The sequence below is a fragment of the Belonocnema kinseyi genome, chromosome 2 (genome assembly GCF_010883055.1).
Source record: "Belonocnema kinseyi isolate 2016_QV_RU_SX_M_011 chromosome 2, B_treatae_v1, whole genome shotgun sequence".
Lineage (NCBI taxonomy): Eukaryota > Metazoa > Arthropoda > Insecta > Hymenoptera > Cynipidae > Belonocnema > Belonocnema kinseyi.
The window spans coordinates 108,237,451-108,261,597 of record NC_046658.1 but is presented as its reverse complement, the minus strand read 5'-3'; the positions used below and the strand labels follow the sequence as shown (position 1 = coordinate 108,261,597).

The 24,147-nt window shown below is 28.8% G+C and overlaps 1 protein-coding gene across 4 annotated transcripts in view; it reads right to left on the bottom strand.

Annotated features, from left to right (window-relative positions):
- Positions 1-6,531: 6,531 nt before the first annotated feature.
- Positions 6,532-24,147, bottom strand: part of LOC117168509 (protein sprint) — a 353,946-nt gene continuing 336,330 nt past the window's right edge. For all 4 annotated transcript variants that reach the window (XM_033354234.1, XM_033354237.1, XM_033354236.1 and 1 more), the window contains 5 exons: positions 13,590-14,050; positions 13,353-13,484; positions 13,029-13,271; positions 10,540-10,732; positions 6,532-7,603 (listed from right to left, as the gene is read on the bottom strand). In XM_033354234.1, coding sequence (XP_033210125.1) covers positions 7,500-7,603; positions 10,540-10,732; positions 13,029-13,271; positions 13,353-13,484; positions 13,590-14,050 — 1,133 coding nt within the window. In that variant the 3' untranslated portion in view covers positions 6,532-7,499. The remainder of the gene's footprint in view (positions 7,604-10,539; positions 10,733-13,028; positions 13,272-13,352; positions 13,485-13,589; positions 14,051-24,147) is intronic.

Genomic DNA, 24,147 nt, shown 5'->3' with positions numbered 1-24,147 from the left:
ATAGTCTCTTTTAATAATTTTATATCTAACTTTATAGCTTTCTTGGTCCCATTTCGCAAGAAAAAATTGATATTATTAGATACTTTTTTTTTGTTTCGATTAACAACTTGTTTTTTTCGTGCTGTATTCTGAACACTTATTAGAATTGTTAGAAATAGATTGTTAGAAATTTTAACGACTTTGACGTAGGATTGACGTGATTGAGGGGCAATTGGACAGGAGGAAAAAAGTTCTTTTTAGGAGAAAAAAAAATGTGCAAATTGCAATTACGTTACTCTTGAAAATATATTTGTTTTAATAATAGACCTTTTTATTCTAGACGTCGACAGCGCGAACGTGCCATAATTTTACGTCATTTCCGTATTTTTCGAAAAGGTTTGTGTCGAAATGCATGGAAAATATTGTAAATAAAAATAACAACGAAAAATAAATGTGTAAATAAATCAGAGTTTAAAGGCAAACCATTTTTAAGTATATTCAGAAGAAAAACTGCGAAAAAAGTGCGAAAAGCGTGGCGAGCATTGTTATCAGGGTTTCGAACCTCCTAAATGTTTTGATAAAAATGAAATGTATTTAATACTTTCACTTGAGCACGCAAAACTATTATATTTATGTATTTAAAACCAGTTTTACATGAAAGAAGGAAAATTTGTTAGTACATTCCTTAACCAGGAAATCACTAACAAATTACTTTTTATCGTCTGAACTTGAAAAAGAGAAGTGAAAAATTTAATATTGTGTTATTTTATATTTGTTTGAATATTAAATATTTACTCAAAAAAAGTTCTGAACTGCAAATCTTGTATAAAAGAAAATACTTATACCTGACATACAAAACCTCAACTAATTTTTCCACTAAATCACATTTTTTCCATTTACTGGTAGTTTTCTACATTTAGGCCATCGTTTCAGCTGCTCAATATTGTGCTCTTTTACTGATACGTGCACTAATTTTGAAGCCTGGAACCTCATATTTCGTGAGTTTCGCCGAATTTTTAAGCATTTTTTAGAAGATGACAGGTGTCAACAGATTTGAAAAATGGCCTTATTTGCCGCACTCTGCACTTTTTTCGCCTTTTTTTAAAATAGACTTAAAAATGTTCTACCTTAAAACTCGCTGTTATTTACAAATGAATTTGTTGTTGTTTTTACTAACAATATTTTCCATACATTTCGACAGAAAACTGTTTGAAAAATACGGAAATTACGTGCAATTTCGGCACGTGCGCACTGCCAAAGTCTGGAATAAAAAGGTCTATTGCTGAAAGGATCTCACCGGAATGACTTAAATTGGTTTTATATTTCTATAAGTTGGCACCCATGGTCTGGGATTCCCCTAAATGTTTAGTACAAACTTATGAATATCTGATTGCCAATAATTATAATACATATTTCAGAATTTGATAGAAACATATAAAATTTAAAGATTTAATCAGGAAATATCGAAAACTCGAAGGATTTAGTCTGTAAAATCGATATCAACTGATCTAAAAATCGTTGTTGAAGCAATCCAGATCATTCCGGACCTGACTTGAGGGATTATGCAAGTAGACGTAAAAAACTGAAGCACCTGGCAACTGCTGTTAATAAGTATGACAAACTGACATGATTAGAAAGTATCAGATAACATAGGTACGAAACGTCATTTATTTTTTATTCTTTTGCAAACATCCGTTAATAGGGATTTTATGACTTTTAAATTATCTTATCACATTTCTTAGCGCTTTAAATAGCCAATAAATTTTCTTTTCTACCACTGATTTTTAATGTTCTGTATTATAAATTTGCGTGTTTAGAATTTGAATTTTAAAAGCCACTTAAGGGCCGTTTAAAAATAACGTCACGATATTTTGAACACTTTCGTCACAGATCATCACAGAAATTTTCGACGAAAGAGTTGAGCTTTGAAGCTATAAGTCAATTTTTTTTGGAAATCAGTTGACTTTTAAACCATAAAAGATGAATTTTCAATCAAGGAAAATTTAACAAATAAACAGTTGAACTTCCAAGCAAAAGAGATGTACTTTTGTACCAAAAAATGCATTTTTAATCAAAAATGGATGAATTTTCAACATATAAGACGAATGTTTAACGAGCAGTTGAATTTTCGAATGAAAAAGATAACTTTTTAACAAAACAGTGGAATTGTTAACAAAATAATGAAATGTCAAACAAAATAGATACATTTTCTACTAAAATTATGAATTTGAAATAACAAAATATTTAATTTTAACAAAGAAGTTCTACTTTCAACCAAGTACTGTAGATGTTTTAATAAAAAAAATATTTTATGACGTAAAATATAATGTTAACAAAAAAAGATTAGGATTTTAATAAAAAATGTTCAATTCAACAATGAAAACCCGAATTTTTAACCGAAAAATTGCATTTTTAAACAAAAAAGATAACATTTCTACAAAAAAATGAAATTTTTAAATGAAAAAGATGAATTTTCTACAAAGAAAGATTTTCAATTCGAAAATAGGAATTTTGATCTAAATAGTTATATTTTAACAAATTCATTTTTAACGAAATAGTTGCCATTTAAACTAAAAACGTTGAATTTTCAACCAAAAATGAAATAATTATATTTGGAGCTGAAAAAATTGGCTTTATGACAAAGTTTAAAAAAATAGTTAAATTTTTAACAAAAAAGATAAATCATCAACTAATAATATTAATTTTTAAAAAATCATTTCAACTTTGAACCAAGTAGTAGAATTTTAAATGGGAAAGAATAATGTTCTACCAAAATAGATGACATTAAAACAAAATAACCATCAATATCAAATTTAAAACCTAATAATGAATCTTTAATTGAAAAAATAAATTTATAACAAAGTAAATCAAATTTTAACCCAACAGTTGAGTTTGTAATTAAGAAGATTAATTTTATACCAAAAAAGATAATTTTAGAACAAAAAACATGCATTTAAAACCAAATTGATGAATTTTCAACTAAACAAAATTTTAACCAATAATCGAATAGTTACATTTTCAGTTGAAAATTTAACTTTCAACAAAAAATACGACATTTCAACAAAATAGCAAAACTTTCAACCAAGGAAAAAATTAATTTTCAACCAAGTAATTCAAATTTTTTACCTGGAGGTAATGTCCTAACGAAAAACTTCTTGAAATACTTTTTTTCTCAAAGTTTAGAGGAAGGTACTTTTAAATTGTGACGAATTTTGACTTAGAACAGATATTTCTTTGACTTCTTTCTTCTAAATCCCAGTTTTAATTCTAAAATAATTCCCATTCCATGTAAAAAATTCCGTGTTTCAAGTGAAATTATATTTCTTGAACGAAACTCCCTATCCTAAATTATTACAATAATAAAAACTTGAATTTCTCTACGTTTAGAAGTAAATTCTTGGTTTTTAAAATGAATTCCTAGTTTTGTCTCGATCAGTAAAATTTCCGTTTTCCTGGTTAAATCGCCACCCTGAGTAATAATATAATTTTATAACACGAGACAGAGGCCTAATACGGAGAAAAATCAAACAGAAACGGTTCACATGGCCCTGGCTGTTTACGTTTGAATTCCCCGATTTATGGCCAAGGCTATTTGCAGCCGGTACTGGCCTTAAACCGAGAGTTTGGTGTATTCCTAGATCACCGAAATTATAAAAAGGCTAGAACCGAGTTGTTTATACTTACCCTAATGCTGTAAAAGTATTATAATAATAAATGACGAGTCTGGGATTATATTCGAATTATAGAAAATCGTTTATTGAGCATAGAATTACATGTTGTAGGAATAATGATAAAAATGTAGAGACTAATGATAATTAACGACATGTTTATGTTTCAACAGACAAAACTATTGCCACTTAATAGTACATTCGTATTGACTTGACTAGCATATTAGAAGCAATAACATTTCAATCGTATTAATTGAAGAGAAAGTAAAGCGTATCGAACAATTCGACGATGATCACGTGATAGTAAAAGATTTTTAATAAATTAGTTAAAAAGAAATGTACAATCGCGAATTAAAATAATTTTTACAAGCTTCGAAAGAAATATCGACATAATAACAGTTTCCCATCAAAATCATTCTTTCGTCACTTTCTAGCAAGAAATCGTCATCGTGTCTACAATTCTACAATTCATCGATCGTCAATCGTTTATTTAAAACACATGGCTGATTTGTAAATTAAGACACTTTTCAGTCAAACAAAAGCTTTGAATCTAAATTGCCAGTACTAGTTCGACTCTAACGACAGTTTCCTAATTTGAAAATAGATTTTCGATTACTTCTGTAGGGGCCAAATCAGCCTGGCCTGGTCCGACATGAGGTGGTTTTTTTTCTTCTCTTTCCTATAAAATCGTTCAGTACGTCTTAAAAAAATGTGTACAACTTCCATTAAATATGATTCTTTCGTGTAAAATACGGTTCGCTTACATGAGTACAATTCATCGAGTCTCGCAGAAAGTACTTAAAATAGACCCTAAACTTAGTCTTTCGTACCTATTCTAAGATTTGTATCGAGAGACTTTTTTTGTTCAGTTTACGATCGTAAAAACTTTAGAACAGTTGCGCAACGGCGCAAGAATTTTGCTTATCGCTGATTGTTATCAATAAACACTTTTGTTGCAACGATTCTAGGGATTTATTATAATATGATTCTAGCCTATCCCTTAGAATTATCAAAGTTTATCGAACACTAATCGAATAGCTCAAGTTCAAGATCCCTTGGGTAGAATTTTCATCAACTTAGAATACTGATTAAGTGAGCAGATTTCTCAAATACTTGAAATTCTCTAAATGTATCCAAATTTCTGGAACATTTTATTTTGCACAGATATTTTTCTTATGGTTAATTTTATCCACAGTGTTTACGAATAAGAAATTTATGGCAAGAAATTGCGAACATCAATTAAGTCGAGTGAAAGATCATTTCAGGGCTCGGATCGTGCGATTTTTTGTAACTTTTTTAAAGAAAAATTTTACTAGGATCTACTTTCTTCTGTGTTTGATCAATTTAAACTGAAAAAGAAAACAATGAAACTTTTAAAATAATTCCTGATTAAATTTTTATACTTTGAATTTTTTTAATTAATAGCCTTTGAAATTGAACAGTTTCTGATTTCGTGAATCCGTATTCAAAGATTTTTTTTTTTAATGGCAAACCTTAAGGTTTGGATATTTTAAAACGTTTAAAATCTATTAATTTCAAATTCAATTACAAAATTTCTCTTTTCCCCTATTTTCAAGGAACTTTCCCATTTCTCGTTTACTCTACTTTACCGACAACTTGAATTTTTTATAAATTCATTAAAAGGTATTAAGAAACGTTGGATTTTTTTGTTTTCAGTACATCCGAACGTAACTAAATTATTGGAATCCAATAAGAAAATCCAACTTAAATAAAATGCATCCTTTTGGATTGAAAATTCCTTTTTTATGGTAGAAATGTCGTCTTCTTCGATTAAAAATAAATTTGTCTTGGTTGTTAATTAACTTTTTTGTTGAAAATTTAACTGTCGTTAAAAAAAATGGTCTTTTTGCTGTTCTATCAAAAATGCAGCTACTTTTTTTTTAAATTCGTCTATTTTTAATTTTGATTAAAAGTCCAACGATTCGTTTAAAACTTTTTTTTAATGTAAGTACTTTTTTTTATTGTATCTTTTCGTTGAAAACGATCTTTATGTACGACGCATAATTCAACTGTTTTCTAAAAAATTCGCCTTTTTGTCTTGAAAATTCAACAATTCCAAAAATTTGACCATTTGGTTAAAAAATAAATAATTTTGTTCAAATTCATATTTTTTGGTCAAAAACTCAAATTTTTGGTTGAACATTCGCCTTTTTGGATAGAAAATTTGTCCTTGTAGATTGAAAATTTATCTTGTAGGGTGAAAATCAACTTTTTTGGCTGAAAAAAATAACTGTCGTATAGAAATTCGTCTTTTGCTTGAAAATTCAACTATTTTGTTAAAAATCCATCTATTTCTTTGTAAATTCCTCACTTTTGATTGAAAGTCCAACAATTTGGTAAATTTTTTTGTATTTAATTTTTCAGGCTGGTAATTCCACTGTCTTGTACAAAAATCCGCCTTTTTGGTTTTAAAAGTCAACTTTTTAGTTCAAAATAATTTTTTTTTAAATTACTTGATTAACAAATCAAATTTTTTGTTTAAAAACGATCTATTTGGTGAACATTAAAATTTTCAGGATGCTAATTCAATTGTTATTAAAAAAAATCGCATTTTGGATTGAAAATTCAACTATTTCGTTAAAAAATCATCTTTTTTTAATTGGAAGTCCAACTATTTGGTTAAAAATTATTTATTTATTTTTTAAAATTCAATTACTTGGTTCAAAAATCATCTTTTTTAGTTGACAACAATATAATGGGTGAAAATTCAAATTTTGAGGCTAGTAATTCAACTCTCTTATAAAAAAATTCGTCTTTTTCCTTAAAAATTAATTTTGTTGTAAAAATTTCGTCTGTGGGTTGAAAATTCGTCTCTTCTTGCAAAAAAATCTAAGTGCTTTATTGAAAATGCAATATATTTCGCCTTGAAATCTTAGAAACTTACAGCGTTTCATATTGAATTCAATACTGTATCTATATTTATACTCTTTAAAAGAATTTATTGCCCTATTTTCGTGAAAAATCACGCAACTTCCCCTGTTGAAAGAGAATTTTAGGCTCTGAAGTCTAAATTATTAGAAGATGGATAATTTGATATTTAAATTATACATACTCAACTTTAAAGTCTGAATAAATGAGTAATTTCAAGTAAACTTTCTCATTTGAAAATAAGCTGAAAAGATGAACAGTTAAGAAACAAATATTTTAAACCTTCAAGCTAAATGACTTGCAAAAAAATTTCTTTGACTATAAAGTTTATTTTGACTGTACAATGAATATTGTAAAATTAATAAGAATTATGTGCCCTATATCACTAAACAAATAAAGTTATCATTTCAGACATTTAGTCTTATCTTGAAACATTTTATGTGACTTTATTAAGTCTTTGAGTCGATCCGAGCCCTGTAATTTAGATCGATGAAGTGGTACAATCCAAGGATTGGATTAAGATCCTATAAATTGGATACTTATCATATAAGTATTGCCGCTTGACAAAAAAAGACTATCTACGAGGTTTATTAAATCGATACGGAATCAGGAAGGTCTTGCATAATTTTGTAGGTATTTATAGTTTTGCTAATTAGCCATCGACTCAAAGATTTTCCTGCAATTAGCGATACAGCTGTAGTAATTTAATGATCTAGTAGATATTTCCGGAAGATTGCACTGAGCCGTGATTACTGATTAGGTATTAAACAATGTAAGTTTAAGAGCTCCTGCTGATATTGAGTCGAGATCTTTCTACAGTTTAGATACACATCGATTTCCCTGTATTATCTACCGTCCATTGAAAGTCGAAGGCCGATTTTCAGATGTGATTACAGTTTCGTAACAATGCCGCAGACTTGAGTTAATGCTGATAAAGGAGTACTGATCGGGATCTCAAAAGATTCATGTATCGGTTTTCGGCCAAGCGATCTTTGCGTCTATTCTCTTGTAGGCAAATAGGCAGTGCGAGAGCTCCTGGGGAGATTCTTGGTCCCCGAGTAACGTTTCTGCAAATTTAATTTCAATTTTAATAATATAGACAGATTTCATAACAAAACCAGGATTTTTTTTCCTGGTCTACAGAAATTTTTCACGATCATCGAAATTTAAACAATCTGAACTCTGGAATGAAATTCAAATTAAAGCAATCTGTGCAACTCTTTTGAATTTCAAACTTTTAATATTGAAGATTGAACCGCCTTTAATTCAGAATTTTTTTTATTTAATCTGCAAATAATTTACAGGTATAATAAAATAGAAGCTTTTACTTTTCATTTCAACCATTTTTAATTAAATGCATTTGAATTGATTTTAATTGAAGAATGATTAAATGTAAATGTTCAAAAGTAAATATTTCGAAACAATTTCAAATTAGAAAAAGAAAATACAATTTAACGATAGACATTTTTTTAAAAATGAATACTTATTAAATTAGAAGTTAAATTATTTTTATTTTAAGTAGTTTGAAATTAATACTTGTTTAATTGTTATTTATACGTCAAAATTCGAAATAAATTTCAATTACAAATTAAATTTTATTTAATATAACAATTTAAACTGTAACGTTTAACCCTTAAAGTGCATGCATTGTAAAAATCACGGTAAAGTGCATCGTGGGTGTTCAATACCCCTGCGTATTTCATCATGGATTCTTTAACCCCTATTTAATATTTTGTCACAATAAAATTATCCGATATAGTTTAAGGTATCTTTTATAAGATAGGGTTGATTTTATAGCCATTTATTTATTTTAAGTTTGTGAAAAAAAGTAAAAAACTGGGTTTTTTACTTAAAAATTCATAACACACGCAATTTTAATTATTTTAGCCTAAAAATTTATGACCATACTTTAGAAATAGTCTACTTTCATAAAATTAATATTGCAACATGGGGGATTTCAAAAAAGATATTTATTTGCACCCCACGATTTTTTACCCCCACTTTCAGCAACTGCTGCTAGCATACTGAAGATGGTATGGTTTTCAGAATTTGAAAATTTCTTGGGGTCTCAGGCACCCACATGCACTTTAAGGGTTAAAGTCATTATAAAATATCCAACACCATAACATTTCTGAATTTAAAAATTCTCGAATATAAACAATTATAAAATTGGTTCAATAATAAATGAATAATAAACAAACAAGTAATATAAAAATATGTACATTAAATAAAAGTATTTTACTTCTTACTTTTTATTATATTTTTTAGCATTTTCTTAATTTGTTAGATTCGGGAATTTGAAGATTCTTGAATTTCCCTAGGGTCGAAAATTTTACAGTGTGTCGGATATTTTACAATTTCTGCAATTTTATATCAGTAATTTTTTATTATCGGCGATTTTCTAAATCGAAAATATCAAAAACTGCCAAGAATTTTATTATTTGAAAATTTTTAATTGTACGTAACTTCTAGCATTGGATTTTTCAGCCATCCTGAAAATTCATCTCTTTTGGCATAAATTTAATATATTTTGGTTAAAAATGAAATTTGCTGGTTAAATATTAATCTGTTTTGATTAAGGACTTAACTTCTTGGTAAAAAGTTGAACTAATTTGTTAAAAATGTCTTTTTTTTTAGTTACAGATTCATTATTTTATTTGAAAATTCATTTCTTTCGTTTCAAATTTGTTTTTTTTTCTTTTGTTTTAAAACATAATCCTTTACATAAAAATTTAGTTATTCCACTTTTGATTAGAATGTAACTGTTTGATTTTTGGTTGAAAATTTTGTATTTTTTTAAAATGCAAAAGTTTTGGTTAAAACATAATTTATTTAAGTTAAGGATACAACCATTTTTTTAATCGATATTTTGGTAGAATTCAACTCTCTTCTATTTAAAAATATTACCTTCTAAGCATAAATTTCGACTATTTTTCGACTTTTGATTGAGGATTCAACAGTTTAGTTGAAAATTAATCTTTTGGCTGAAAATCGATATTTTTTTAGCTGAAAATTAAACTATTTGATTGCAAATTCTTTTTTTCTGGGTTGGAAATTTATTTCTTTAACTGTAATTTCAACCTTTTTATTTTCGGTTAAAAATTGATATTGTTTGGTTGATAAATGTAATGTTTTAAATTCACGGATCTAGATAAAAATTCGTCCACTAGATTAAATTTTTTTTAAATTCATTTTTGTTTAATTAAAGTATTTTTTAAATTTAAATATATAACTTTGAAACTTTGAAGATTCGAGGCTTTCTATTTGAAACAAATCAGTTTCCAATCGTTTATTTCTGAATATTTGAATTTTAGTTTCTCATTTAAATAAGCATTCAGATATTGCTTTATATTAAAAAATTGTTCCAAAACTAAATTAAATTTCTTCAGGAAAATCCCTGTTTCCATGTCAAAAATATAATTCTTTACGGGATTTTTTTTTGTATTTAACTGATTTAATTTCGGTTCAAACTCAGAGTTATAATTCTTTTAAAAAATTCCCCATAACAATTCAAAATTATATTCATTTCCATAATTCCCTGTGTCAGGTCAGAAATATATTTATTTACAAAATTTTCAATTATAATTCTGAAATATGGTCCGAAAATAAAAATTCTTTGTAAAAATTAACTTTCCCAAAGTTCAAAATATATTTCTTCACCAAATTCTCTATTTAAAAGTCAAAAATATAATCTATTACAGGAATTTCCTGTACCAATCGTCCACAGTTTCTTTCTTTACCGAAATCCCCTGCCTCAACTCAGAATTATAAATCTTTTAGAGAATTTCTTGCCTCAAACTCAAAATTAAAATTCTTGACTAAAATCCCGTATTACAAATTTTCCTTTCGTAAATCTTCACAAATGGTTGTTTTAGTTACTTCAAAAGTTCCTTGTCGAATTAAAAACACTTTCCTTGGGAGAAGTTATTATCTTGAAATAGGTGGGTGGGGGGGGGGAACTTCTAATCAACTTTTCAAACGATATTATAGAAGATAATCTCACCATCTCCTTGAACTAGTTTAAAGAGGCCATAATCCTGAGGATTTGTACATCGGATTTTATGCGCAAGAATGCGACAAACGTCTCGAGTACTCATGTTTGGTCGTACAGGCAGAGTTCTCGTGTTGAGAGAACCATGAAGTTCATCCGGAACTAGGATTCGCAAAACTGATGAACAGTCAGGCGATCCGCATCCCTGTGAACATTAAAAACAATCTTGTTTTTTAAGGGCAATTGAAACTTACTTTTCCTAAAATTTAGGATTATTTATATTAGCTATAATCATGTGGGGCGACCAATAGGGTGGCCCAAAAAAATAACTTGTCTCTGCCTAATCGACTTCGAGACCCCTCTACAGCTCAAATGGTTCATGTCCTTGCTAAGTTTCTGGAATCTTCTCCTGAACATGAACCACTGTAGCTGTAGAATGGTTTCGAAGTCGATAAGGTAGGAATGAACACAAAGAAAAAAAACGGAATTATAGAGCTTCGACTGATAGAGCAAGAGGAATTAGAAAACTTATTTATTTTATTGTTAAATATTACTTTTGACCTGAAAATCAAATTATTTCATGTTTAGTTCAAAATTCAACTGTTTGATTCTAAATTTTTTTGGTTGTGATTGATAAAAATTAATAATGAAGAATAATAATTTATTTATTTAATTTTTCATTTATTATTAATTAATTAACAATAATTAATTTTTAATAATTAATAATTAACAATGATTATGTAATTCATTGTTTGGTAGAAAATTAACTTTGGTTTATTGATTCAACCATTTTGCTTGAAAATTCGTCTTTTTGAATGAATTCAACTGGTTTTTATTTTTAATTAAAATATTTTCAAGTTGAAATATCTACCATTACATCATTGGTTAGGAATTCATCTTTTTTCATTAAAAATTTAACTAACTTGTTGACATTATTTTTTTTTTTTGCTTAAAAATGAATTTCTTTTACTGAAAATTGATTTCTTCTATTAAATATTAGTTTTTAACTACAAAATAAATCATTCCATTTTTGGTTGAAAATTTATATTTTCTGGTTGATATTAAAATTTCATACGAAAATTCCTCTCTTTGTTTTAACCGGGGTAATCTTAGCCCCAGGGCCACGATTCCTGATAGGGCGGCGGCACGATCTTCTTAATACATATATTTCTAAAATACAAAAGTATAACTAAAAAAGTCCAATATAAGATTATTTCTAAGCCTCGGTAGTTCCTTGGTTGAGCGATTTGCTGATAGCCGCAAGGTTTCGCGTTAGATTCCCACTATCCGTACTTAAAAAAAAAATTATTTGTAAAAATGCTTGTTTATTCCATTTTTGAAAAACATTTAATATAATTATGACATTTGATCATTTTTTATTCTTTATTTTAAAATCTTTTTATCATATTTTCATTATTACTCGTTTGGACAATTGTGTATTTTATTCAAATTCTTTATTCTTCAAATATTTTCTAGCATTTACGTTTTTAAATTAAAGAAGAAAAAAAGTGTTGTAAAGAAAAATGTGAACAATAAATACAAAAGTAAATTATTTTTCTGCAAACTACAAAAAACACATAAATAATAAAGAATTATCTTTAATACGTGTAAATATTTTTGAAATGAGTCACTGCATCCACTGGTATTTCGTATTTATTATTGAAATTTTCATTTGAAACACTTTGTTCCTACTTTAATTTAAATATATAAATACTAGAAACTATTGAAGCATAAAGAATATTAATAAAATGGACAATCGTCCAAACGATTGATAATAAAATTATTATAAACAAAGTTTTTATTGAAAATAAGGAATAAATAATCATTTTTATAAATTAAAAAAAACAGAGTGCGGATAGCAGGAATCGAACGCACAACCTTGCAGCTATCGGACAAACGCTCTACCACGGAACTACTGACGTTTCGAAATACTTCTCAAATGGCTCGATGACCATCCGTTCGCAATTTTTAAAATGCCTTTTTCTCGAAAATGAGTCATAATTGAGTCTTCTTGATTTTTCTCAGATAATCTCTGGTATGTACCTTTCATTAAAGAAAGTATCTATTTAAACAAACAAAAAAGCAGACCTGAAGGTTCCCTTGTAAGAGAAAGGAGAAGTAGCGGAAATGAGGAGAAGATAAGTGGAGGAAAAGAGAGGGAATCATGGAGGAGATTAGGGGAAATGAGAGAGAGGTCGTTTGGGAAGTGATGGGAGATGAAGGGAGGTAAGTGGTAGAAGCTATGTGAAATAAGGGGAGTGTAAGTAGGGTAAGTGGGGTGAAATGACAGGTGAAGAAGTAGGCGAAGCGAGAGAAAATGAGACGAAGGGAAGTAGGTTCTGCGAGGAAAAAAGAGAAGAGGAGAAGTAGAGGAGAAGTAGAGGAGAAAAGAGGGTAGTAGGGGAGGGAAATTAAAGAAGAGGGAAACTAGAACGACTCAATTAACGTCTTAATAGGCTACAAAACCCTGTTTGTTTATTTTTACTATTTTTTTTACTCACATTCAACGTGGACATTGTTCCCTGACTAGACTTGAAGGTTTTCAGAACGTGTACTGCGCTCGAGAGGGTTGTGAGGTAATATCCACCTTCTCCAGTGAGAAGAGACGGATGTAAGAGGCCCCACATATACTCAGCCTCAATTTCTGCATCGATGACTCTTCCTCGGACCAAAACCCAAACGAGAAGTGGAAGAAGATCGTCTGCACCCAAAGTCACATGCCTACCGGAGTTCGATTGCTTTACCTGGAATAAAAATAAAATTGGGTAGATTTTTGGTCTTTAAATTAAGGAATTTTACAGAAAAATATCCAGAGAACAACTTACAGAATTGAAAATAGCTGAAATAGTTGAAAGGAGGTTTTCCAGTTTGTCGAGCGGAGAATCGACTCTTTGCAGACGTTCTATGTTCTTGAAAATTCGCTCGAGGTTTTGTTCTGATGGTGGAATGATCTTAGGCTGCAAGAAAAGTACGAATTGTGTTAGATTAAGCATTTCGTCAGACTTCAGGGTGTCTACGTGTCAGGAAGTTTTAATTAGACGCTTGATTAAAAAAATTCTTACCCGAACTCCCAAATCCTGAATGTGCTTTCCCTGGGCAAACTGAATGCTCTCAGAAAGGGTATTGAGAGATTCATTGGCTGCATAGTGGTCGACAAATAATTGATAGACATGTTCCCTGAGAGGACGAACAACAAGGCCCATCATTACTTCTTCCAGGATAGCATCCAAATTGAGAAATTCGTTGGCTTTTAGTTTGACTCTCTCTTTTTCAACTTCCTTTTCAAATTCTCGTTCACCATGTTTCACCAAGTAGTTCTTCATTCCAGACATAAACTGTCTCATGTTCCTCATTACCACATGAGGACTCGCTTCTTTGCCCTCCTTGGTGCATTGGATGAAATTGTCGATATTTTGGGAGAAGGTGGTGGATTTATCAGCCGCTAGATGAAGAGCATAGGCTCTTATTGTTGATCCTGTTCCTCCAGCTTCTCGGTTTCTTAAAGATTGCAGTCTTGGAGGTGCTAGAAAACAAAAATTAAAACTAATTTGCAAACATTCCTAGAAAAGACATTCAGAATGACCAACGATTAAAATCTTGTTTACTGAAAAGGAGTTTATAAATTTCAGCTTTCCTGTATTTGAATTTTTCTGATAATAATTTACAAATCAGTTCAGAATTTCTGCCAATACTTTTCAGTTATAAGAATGAGATAAAAGTTGTTTACAGAATTTTCAACATTCATGTACAAGATCCGGTTTATCGATCTTTATCAGCTCTGTACATGCGATAGGGTAAATAACGGAAGACACCTGATAGCTAACATGAATGATTTGTTAGATTTAGATATCTAGAATTTTTCCACCTTAAAAATTCTTTGACGACAAAACTTATAGGGATCATTTGTTCGTTTTCCGCGGTAAAAACTCTATTTTTTTCCAATCGGTCAACATTAACCTGCGTTCCCGGGCTTTTGAAATTACTCATTTTTGAAGAATGGTGGGACAAATATTAGGACGGAGTGAAAATGCTCAAATTATTTCAATAGTTTGAGCTGATTGAAAAAATTTGTGTTCAAATCCAGGCCCAGATAGATTTTTTCTTGCTTTTCAAAAATTGTTTTTCCGAAGTAATTGTTTTAAGATTGAAATTTATATCAATTAAAATATTCAAAACTCGGGCGTAATATCCTGAAATAGTAATAACATTTTCCAACAATTAATTAGTACACAATAATAAAAAAATTGTAAATTAAAAAAAAATTTTCTACTTAATTTAGAATCATGAAAAATGTGCAAAAAAACATGTTCCTTTTTTGGGTTGAGTTAAATGCACATCTTTTTGGAAAAAAATGGAAAATGTTCATTATTTTGCTTTCATGGAAATTTTTTGTTTGTTATATGTAGAACGTTTCAAAATCGCTTAAAAATCCAAAATACCAAAATCACCAAATTTCTAAAAAACGTAAAATTATTTTTCCGAAAAAAAGATAAAATTTTTCTTTGGTTCAAGTTGAAAAAATGTCAAGTTTGACATATTCGACTCTCTCCAAAATGTGTGCATATAACTCAATTTAATTAAATTTTTTGTCTTCGCTGGCCAAAACGGTACCTTCAAGAAATTTGCCATAATTTTTGAACCAATAGAAAACATTATATCAATAAGTAATCTGATCCGACTGCGGATTACACATTTTTGTTTGATATAAAATGGTGAGCAAAATTTGGTCCTGAAAATTAAAATTGAAGAACTGAACTGAATGACTCTTAACTCGGTATTTAAAGGTTTTAGAGATTGCTGATTACAAATTAGTATAGAAATTTAAAATAGCGGATCCAAAATTGAGACGAACTCTAAAAAACATGTACTTATTGGCTGTAAACTCGGTTATTATGGGGCTTTTTCCGTCACTAATTACAAACATGGGGTAGAAATTAAAAAAAATTCAAGATAACGGACCCGCTAGAGCGATGGAAACTAAAGAAATTAACTTATTTGCTCTGAACTTGGTATTATGCTTTTTTTCGGATCGCTGATTACGAATCTGGATTAAAAAAAATAAAAATACAAAACTACGAATCCAAAATTTTAGATTCAAGCTACACAAATTTTTCTAAGTGGTTCTATAGACTAAAACAAATCAGATCATTTTTTGGGTTTTCGGTCCGATATTTTGGATAAATCATTTTGAATTTTTAAATTTGGATCGCGGATTTGAAATCAGCGATCTCAAAATAGCAAAATAGTAGTTTATGTGAAATTCAAACTACGGGCGATATTTTTTTCAACATTAGTAATTGTTATTCGATAAGTGACAAGTTTTTCCAAGTATTTTTTAAGTAACTTTATATTTTCTAAACAATTCCCCCTGTATGAATCGTAAATAGTTATTCTATTTGAAGATGAATGATGCAGTTTAAGAATGTAAAGAGTAATATTTCTTGGTCACTATATTTGGCAATTATTGAAACAAATTTAATTTATTTAATTTTTCTCTGTAAATTGTGAAAATCTATTACTTTTTTAAATACACCAAACTCTCGCTTTCAGTCAAGTGTCGGGGGCTGCCTTCAAATGACCTTGGACTGATTTCGGGGGGACAGAAACATAAACAGTACGGGCCGCCTTACTTGTTTCGCCTTACTTGGTGTAATGAAATATATATATTTTTTTTAAACAACTTTTCTCCTTTGCAAATCTTACAAAGTTTCTACTTTCTATAATTAATAACGCAGTTAATCAATGTTGAGAGTGATATATTTTATGAAAGATAGTTTAAAATTATTTAAACAACGCTAATTTGTTTAAACAATTTTTCCCTGTAAATCTTATTTTCGAACTTAATGTTAGAAAAAATAATCTATTTTTGATTTTCGTATGAAAAGGAGCAAACTATTTTTCACAAAAATATCACTCTTAACATCGATTAACAAATGAAAATTCTTTAAATAATTGCTTGATATCCTTAAAAAAATATTTTTCTCAACATTCGTTAATTGTATTATTAATTCCAGAAAATAATAATTTTTCACGGTTTGCTGCAAAAAAAAAAAGAAATTGTTTGAGAAATTGAAAAATATATTATACAAACAATATTATTTTTGACATTTATCAAATATATAATTTATGCCAAAAAGTAATAAATTTTCACGATTCACTGGAAAAAAACTGTTTTGATGAACAAAAATTGTTTAAAAAGTTGAAAATGAATTAAAAATTATTTTTAAAATACTTTAAAACTTGTCACTTCTTTAATAAAAATAAATATTTTTCAAAAAATTAAAAAACTACCATATTTCGCATGAAATTGACATAAAACTGCTATTTTACCTTTTTTTGGGGCATTTTCTAGACACATACAAATAAAAAACAAATTTGGACCACCCTAATACAACACGCGGTTCAGTTGAAATGACTTCAACCTAAAGGTCAAAGAACTTACTTCATAATTTTTAATTTCACTTAGTATTCTTGAAAAAGTTGATTTATTTTTATTTTAATAGGTGAAAATCCGCTTCTCACTATTTTAATACGAAAAAAAAATTATAACTGATCAAATTATTATTCGAATTGTCTAAAAATATTTTTTAAATTAAAAAATGTTATGAACTTAAGATAAAAAACTTTTTTTAATTATTACGAAAGCATGAAATGAGAAAAAAATAATTACAGTGAAATAAAAAAATCAGGTTTTTCAAGAAAACAAAGTGAGATTAAAAATGATAAAGGGAGGTAGTCTTTTTGCATGAATTTTTCTAAGTAACAATTTTGATTTTTGCATTTTCTTGATCAAAAATAGCTAAAGCAAAGATTTTGATTTTTACTGAAAAATAGCTGTAAGATATCCCAGATGAAAAAATTAACAAAAACACACGCTTATTATTTGATGAATTGATTCCCCTGATCTAAAGAATATATTTTTAAACTTCTTACTTTTGAGTGCCTCTATGGATCGTTGCAATTTAAAGCGGAGATTTTGAAACCACTTTCCGATTTTCTGGAAAAGCTGACAGGTCTTGAAGGAGAATTTTTTGTTTTCGACACTGATTTCAACGGAGCAGTTAAGAATCTTCATTTTGATGATTGTTATTTTTCTTCCAAAAAAATATTCAAACTATATTTGTTATTGCTTCTTCGTTTTCAAATTGAAATTGAAAGTATTATGCGAATGTACTTTTAAGAAAATGTTCCCTCAGGAGTATTTCATAATTCGAAGTGAAATTTATTTTCTTCGTTAACTTTTAATCTACGAGTTAGGCATGGCAACTGGATCTGTATAACCAGCCAGTAAATCTGATGCTGAACGGATTCAGGGCCATCAATCAAGATGCAACGTTTCCTTGCTTTTGTCAATTCAACAAGTAATATTTTAAACTAATTTATTGCGACACTTGCTCGCGACCAGAAAATGCGTTTGCTTAGTCGCCAGCTGAATCTGACTTGTTCTTCTTTTAAGTAGTCCAGAGTCGTTCTTGCCTTTGTAAAAGGCAAAGGTGCCGGAAAATCATGAATAGTATTCATAAGTGGCTCTTGAAAAAATTGAGTTTAAAAAATAATTTAAATAGAGTTATAGAATTTTCTAGAGACTTTTGGCGTTTCAAAGTTCGGAAATTGATGACGCAACTTTCAAAACCGGACACGCACTTTCGATTTTGAGAATAGATCGAAGATTGTTGAAGATACTGAGGAATTGAGGAAGATAATTTTGATGAACCTTCGTCAACGACTGCCGGTTTAAAACTGACTCAACTCAATACCTCTGGTATAAGCTTCTTCAGCGGTACCTAGACAGACAGCCGGGGAACAATAAACACTTAAGGGAGGGATGGCTTTATCGCAACTGTACTTTAGATTCTGTCAAAGCCCGTCTGTCGCATGTGGTTCAAGTTGAATGACAAATGTCTTTTATACGTGTATGTAACTAATCTGTACTCTGATCTCATAATGAGAAAATTGCTTCAAAGATTTCTCATTGTTCCCTTATTTTTAAGAGGCCTTCAAAAAAACTCATTATCATTGTCTGGTAAAGGAAGTCCATCTAAGTCTCGTATCACTGTGGTTAAAACCTAATGTACGATGCCTTTTTATCTTAAATCCCCGGTGAAACAGATTATTAGAAGTACTCGAATATGCCTGGATGTTTGGCCAGTAAGGCAGAGGAAAACTGCATAAACCCACCCAAAATACATACAGGGGTGGGTAAAAGTCTTTGCACACCTCTGTTTTGATGACTGATTATGTTCTCTTCATTTTAATTATACCAGAACTAAACAATTTTCTCTTTAAAGGGTTGATTGTTTTCGAAATTCTGTATAAAATGAGCCCAGGGTGAAGTCAATTTGTGTCTTAATTTCTTAAATTTTCAATAACTTCCGAAATAATCAACATTTTTAAATGTTCTTAGGCTCATTTTGAAGCTATTTCTTCACCGTACCACAAAAGCTTATGAGTATAAATCGTACAAATTTCCTTGTCGAATTTAAAGAATTTGAATTTGTAAACAAAAGTTGGAAAAATTGCAATATTCTTTTTGGTAAAAAAATATTGTTGTAGAATATATGAAGTATATAATCATGAAGCTTCTATGAAACTTCCTCAAAATATATATTTAATTTTTATTCTGATTTGCCTACAGATAAGATGATTTCAAACTTCTCCAACTTTTTTTGTTACAACTTCAAGTACTTGCAATTTGATAAGAAAAATGTTTACGATTTATACCCAATAATATGCTGTGATACGGTGAAAAAATGAGCCCAATAACTGTGAAAAATGTTGATTATTTCGGAAGTTATTGAACATTTAAGGAAACATTAAAATTTACACTATTTTTGCAAGATCTACTTTTAAAACAGACAAATTCGCTTCAACCTGGGCTCATTTTATACAGAATTTCTAGAGAAATAAGCTCTTTAATAAAGTTTTTTTAGCTGTTGTTTAATTAAAATTAAGAGAACTTAATCATTCATCAAAAATGAGATGCGCGAAGACTTTTGCCCATCCTTGTATGTAATTGCATAGTGAAATTACCCTACAGTGCTATTTTTAGTCAGAATGTTAGGAAAAAATATAGAAGAGGGTGAGCAAAGAACTTCATTTTCAAAATTACCTGATTTGTCGCTCATCAGCTTTTGATTTCCCCTTACCATTAATATTCAAATTCAGCATTTGAATCTTGTAACATTTTTAACGCAGAATCTTCTACAAATGGAATAAAACAATAAAAATTCAGATTGAAAATTTAAAATTCCAAATTTATTTATTTACTTCGAACAAAAAAGATGGCTTTGTACCATAAAAGAGGAATTTCCAAAACAAAAGGACTAATTTTCAACAAAGCAGTTCAATTTTCAACAAAAAATGGAAGTTCAATTTTCAATTGAAAACAAAGATTTTTAACAAAATTCTCATTTAAAATATTGAAAAAATTATTAAGATTTTAGAAGTTTGGACTTCCGTATCTGTTAATATTTATAAGAATAGTAAAGAAATAAAAAAATAATACAAATTTTAATCTGATACGATTGTTCCAGTGGCATTAAAAGAATCGCCTATTTCAAATTATATTATGCTTATAAATTGTTTAAAAATTATTTGTCTGTGTAAATATATTTATAAAACTGTTACTAGCATTTATTATTATAAATTCATATTTTTATTGCAAAAATACGTTCAATTTACCTCCAAAAAAGCAGTAATTATTTACCCTGAGTCTGATGTTTAATTACAATGTTAAAATATTTATTATTCAAAATAATAAAAATCTAATATTCTCAGAAAAACAAGCGATATTTAAGAAAAATATAATGCCTTTCTACACAACTGGAAAAATGCAACAAAAGGGGCTTTACGTAGAAAGAATTAAAATTCCAGATAACACAATTACGAATTTGAGTTTTCTTAAAGCATCTCAGTTTTTTAAATACATGATTAAAGCAATACCGAATGACAGTTACTTTTTTTACAAATAATACGAATGTTTCGAAAACTTTGCAAAATATTAAAAAATGGAAGAGAAACTTTTTGTGCAGTTCTTAAACAGGAGCAACTTTGATCAGAAAACTTACTTCGTATCAGACTGGATGTTCCGGAACCGCTTGACATAAAATGTTATCTGATTTTACTAAGCATGACAAGCGTTTTTGAAATTTGTTTTCATTACTTTTTCATTATTATAATTTTTTAAATAATTTTAAAATAATTTTTAGTATCCAAACAATTATTCCAAAGAGGCTTCAAGTATAATAAAAGAAAGTTTCTTTACTCTGACTTTTGATGTGTAACAATAAATTGGTGTAAAACACACCGAAAGACAGTCAATGTATTTCGTACTACTGACTCAGAAAACCGCCAAAGTATTTGCAACTCATAAATTAAATGTCAAATCTTTCTGAATGGTACAATATTGATTTAGAGATTGCCTGCAAATGAGAGAATATCCCAATAAAATTGCTTTTCCGAAACTTAAAAATGACGCTATTGGTTAGGAATTGTTATTGCAAATAACATATTCCGAGAAAAACAAATCCCAACAGACTTCATCAGATTTCAGACAGTTCAAAACAATATGAATTTTGAAATATTGAGCAATAATTGTAGTTCTTATCTTAGATTATGATCAACATTGTAAGAATTCCCCAAGTAGTTACTCATAACTGCGTTTCTTCAGTTATATGAAAACTGTCGAGATCCATAATGATTTTCTTTTAATAATATTTTTTATATATAATAGTCATTTAATTTTGGGGCCATCCATAAACTACATTGCCATACTGAGTGGGAGGGGTCATGCTGAAAATCACGGTTGGTAAAGGGGGGGGGGGGGGATTCAATGGAAATAAGATTTAATAATTTTTTTAAAGATTAATAATTTTAGTTTCAAATTAATCTCTTTGGATGCAAACATAACAATTTTTTTTAATTTTTTTTATTGCGGTTTGAGAAATAATTTTTTTAAACTAATTAAACTAAACTTTTTTTGGTAAAAAATTGATATTTTAAATTGAAACTTATCTTTCCTAGTTGAAATTTAACGTTTTTTTGTTGAAAATTCATCTTTCTTTGTCCAAAATAATACGTTTTGAAAAATTAATTTTTTTTTGGTCGAAGATTCATTGTTTTAGTTGTAAATTAATATTATTCGGGTAATAATTCAACTGTTTATATAACTGTTTCTACAAATTTTTAAAGAACTGTTTCACCAAATAGTTTATTCCATTGTTTTTTCAGAGACTAAGTCTTTTTGGCTTGAAAATTCAATAGTTTGGTCAAAAATTAAACTATTCGATTGAAAGTTAACTTTTTTATTGAAAATGCAACTAGTTTGTTAAAAATTAAACTACCTTTATGAAAATTAAGTATGTGATAGAAAATTAAATTTTTAGTAAAAGATTATATTTTCGGGTTGAAAATTCAACTATTCTGATAAAAGAGATATTTCGGGGTTCACTCGTGTAAAAAACTACGAATTGTTTTCCGACGTTTCGTGAACATTGCAATTCACATCTTCAGGGCTGACCTGAAACTGAGGTATCAGGTCATGATTTTCTTAGGTATACTTTCTACGATGCCTGTGATTGGCCAGAGCGCCCCACCGTGGGGACTGGTCGAACTTGATTGGCCAATCAAGTTCTGAACAATATGTTTGTAAATTCGTCTTTTTTGCATACAATTAACAGGTGAAAAATTATTTTTTTTTATTAAAAATACTTGTTCAAACTAAAAGTTTGACGTTTTAGTTTTTGTTTAGAAATCATTTTTGGTTAGAAATGAATATTTTTTGAGTTGAAAAATCATCTATTTGGTCGATTTATGTATTTTGTTTAAAATTCATAGGTTTCAACTATTTAGTTAAAAATTCGTCTTTTTTGGTTAAATTGAACTGCGGTTGTAAATTATATTTTATTGTTGAAAATTAATTTTTTGAACTAAAAATTTACCGATTCCAATTTTTGTTACAAAAAGCCTCTTTATTTTTAAATTTAACTATTAGGTCGAATATTCATATTTCTTGATTGAAAATTAACTATTTGGTTGAGGATTCAACTATTTTGTTGAAAATTAGTTGTTTTTTTCGTTTAATACGAGCGATTGAAAATTCGATTTTTGGTAGAAAAGTCGTCCTTATTTGTAAAAAATTAACTTTTTATTGAAATTCTTTATGTCTTTGTTTAAATGGTATTCTTTTTGAAAATCCTACGATTCAGGTGAAAATGCATCATTGTAGATTGAAAATGTATCATTTGTGGTAGAAAAGTCATATTTCTTGGTTGAAAATAAACTTTTTTGTTGAAAATTCAGATGACTTCGAAAAATTGGTCTTTTTAGTTGAAAATTCAACTATTTTGTTGGAAATGTAATAATGTAATATATTTCGACTAACCTTAAGAATTTGAAGTGTTTCCTATTGAATTCAATATGGTATTTCCATTATTTTTTCTTAAAAGAATTTGTTCCCCTATTTATGGACAACTAAAACTACGTAGTTTCTGGACGATCTCTTTAAGAATTTGAGGAACCTTTCAACTACTACAGAACAAATAGTATAATATTTGTCCAGATTAGATTTCTTCAAAAATAGAAGATAATCTATTGATAAAAAAAAATTAAATATACTTTGCTACAATGTTGCTAAGATTCTTCTGTCAATATCAAATATTAAATAGTAAAGAAACTTTTAAACTCTCTTCTCAGAAGTGATTCCAGTTTAAATAGGATTCTGGACAGAACCAATGATATGAGTAAATGAGTATTGTTTTCTATTAATTAAAATGTATTGATAAAGGCTAATCGGTTTCCACTGAAGGTCTTTATCGTCCCGTCCATTGAACATATTTTTATTCTAAAAAATTGCGTAGTTGTAAAGGAGATTGTAAAATCTTAGAACTGTCGCCTTTATAAATTATCGCAGTCACATTTGATTATATCATGAAAAAAAGTTTTTAACGAAACAAGGCTGAATTTAATATAAAAAATAAAATGTTTAATCAAGAATGTCAAGTTGCACAAGAATAATGAAATTCGAGATTTCAAATGTTAGTGGTGACTTTTCCAGGTCAGATTACCAAGTGCACTGTTAAGGGAGCGTTAATATATCACGTAACGTTAAACCGTGGAGGGGGGGGTCAATATTTTTGTTATGTTCATATTAAAGTTCCATTAGAAATAGGGTTACGAGGGGGGGGGGGGGGGGGGGGGGGGGGGGGGTTAAAATGGTTGAGAAAAACGTTACGTAATATATGGACACTCTCTAAGATTTACTTTATGTTTTTTTACGATTATTATTACGAAAATTATCAGAGAAAATCTTCGTGGTGCTTCTATAATATTTCAAGTTTTTTCTAATCCAATAAATCATTTTAGAAGATTTTAAGAATTTACAAGAATCGCATTTACAACCTCTCAACGAGATTCACTTCCTCTTTCACTAAGCGATCACGTGCATTGATGTACTTATCGATAATAAGTGTAATAATACTGCTCATTGTTTTTTATTGTCAAATAAGCACAAGTCTCCTATAAACAACTTACTGCATTTTTGAAGAGTTAGAGCAGTAAATAAATGTTTGAAGGTAAATAAAGATAAGATAAAACCTTGTATTATAAAACAAGCCTTCTGTG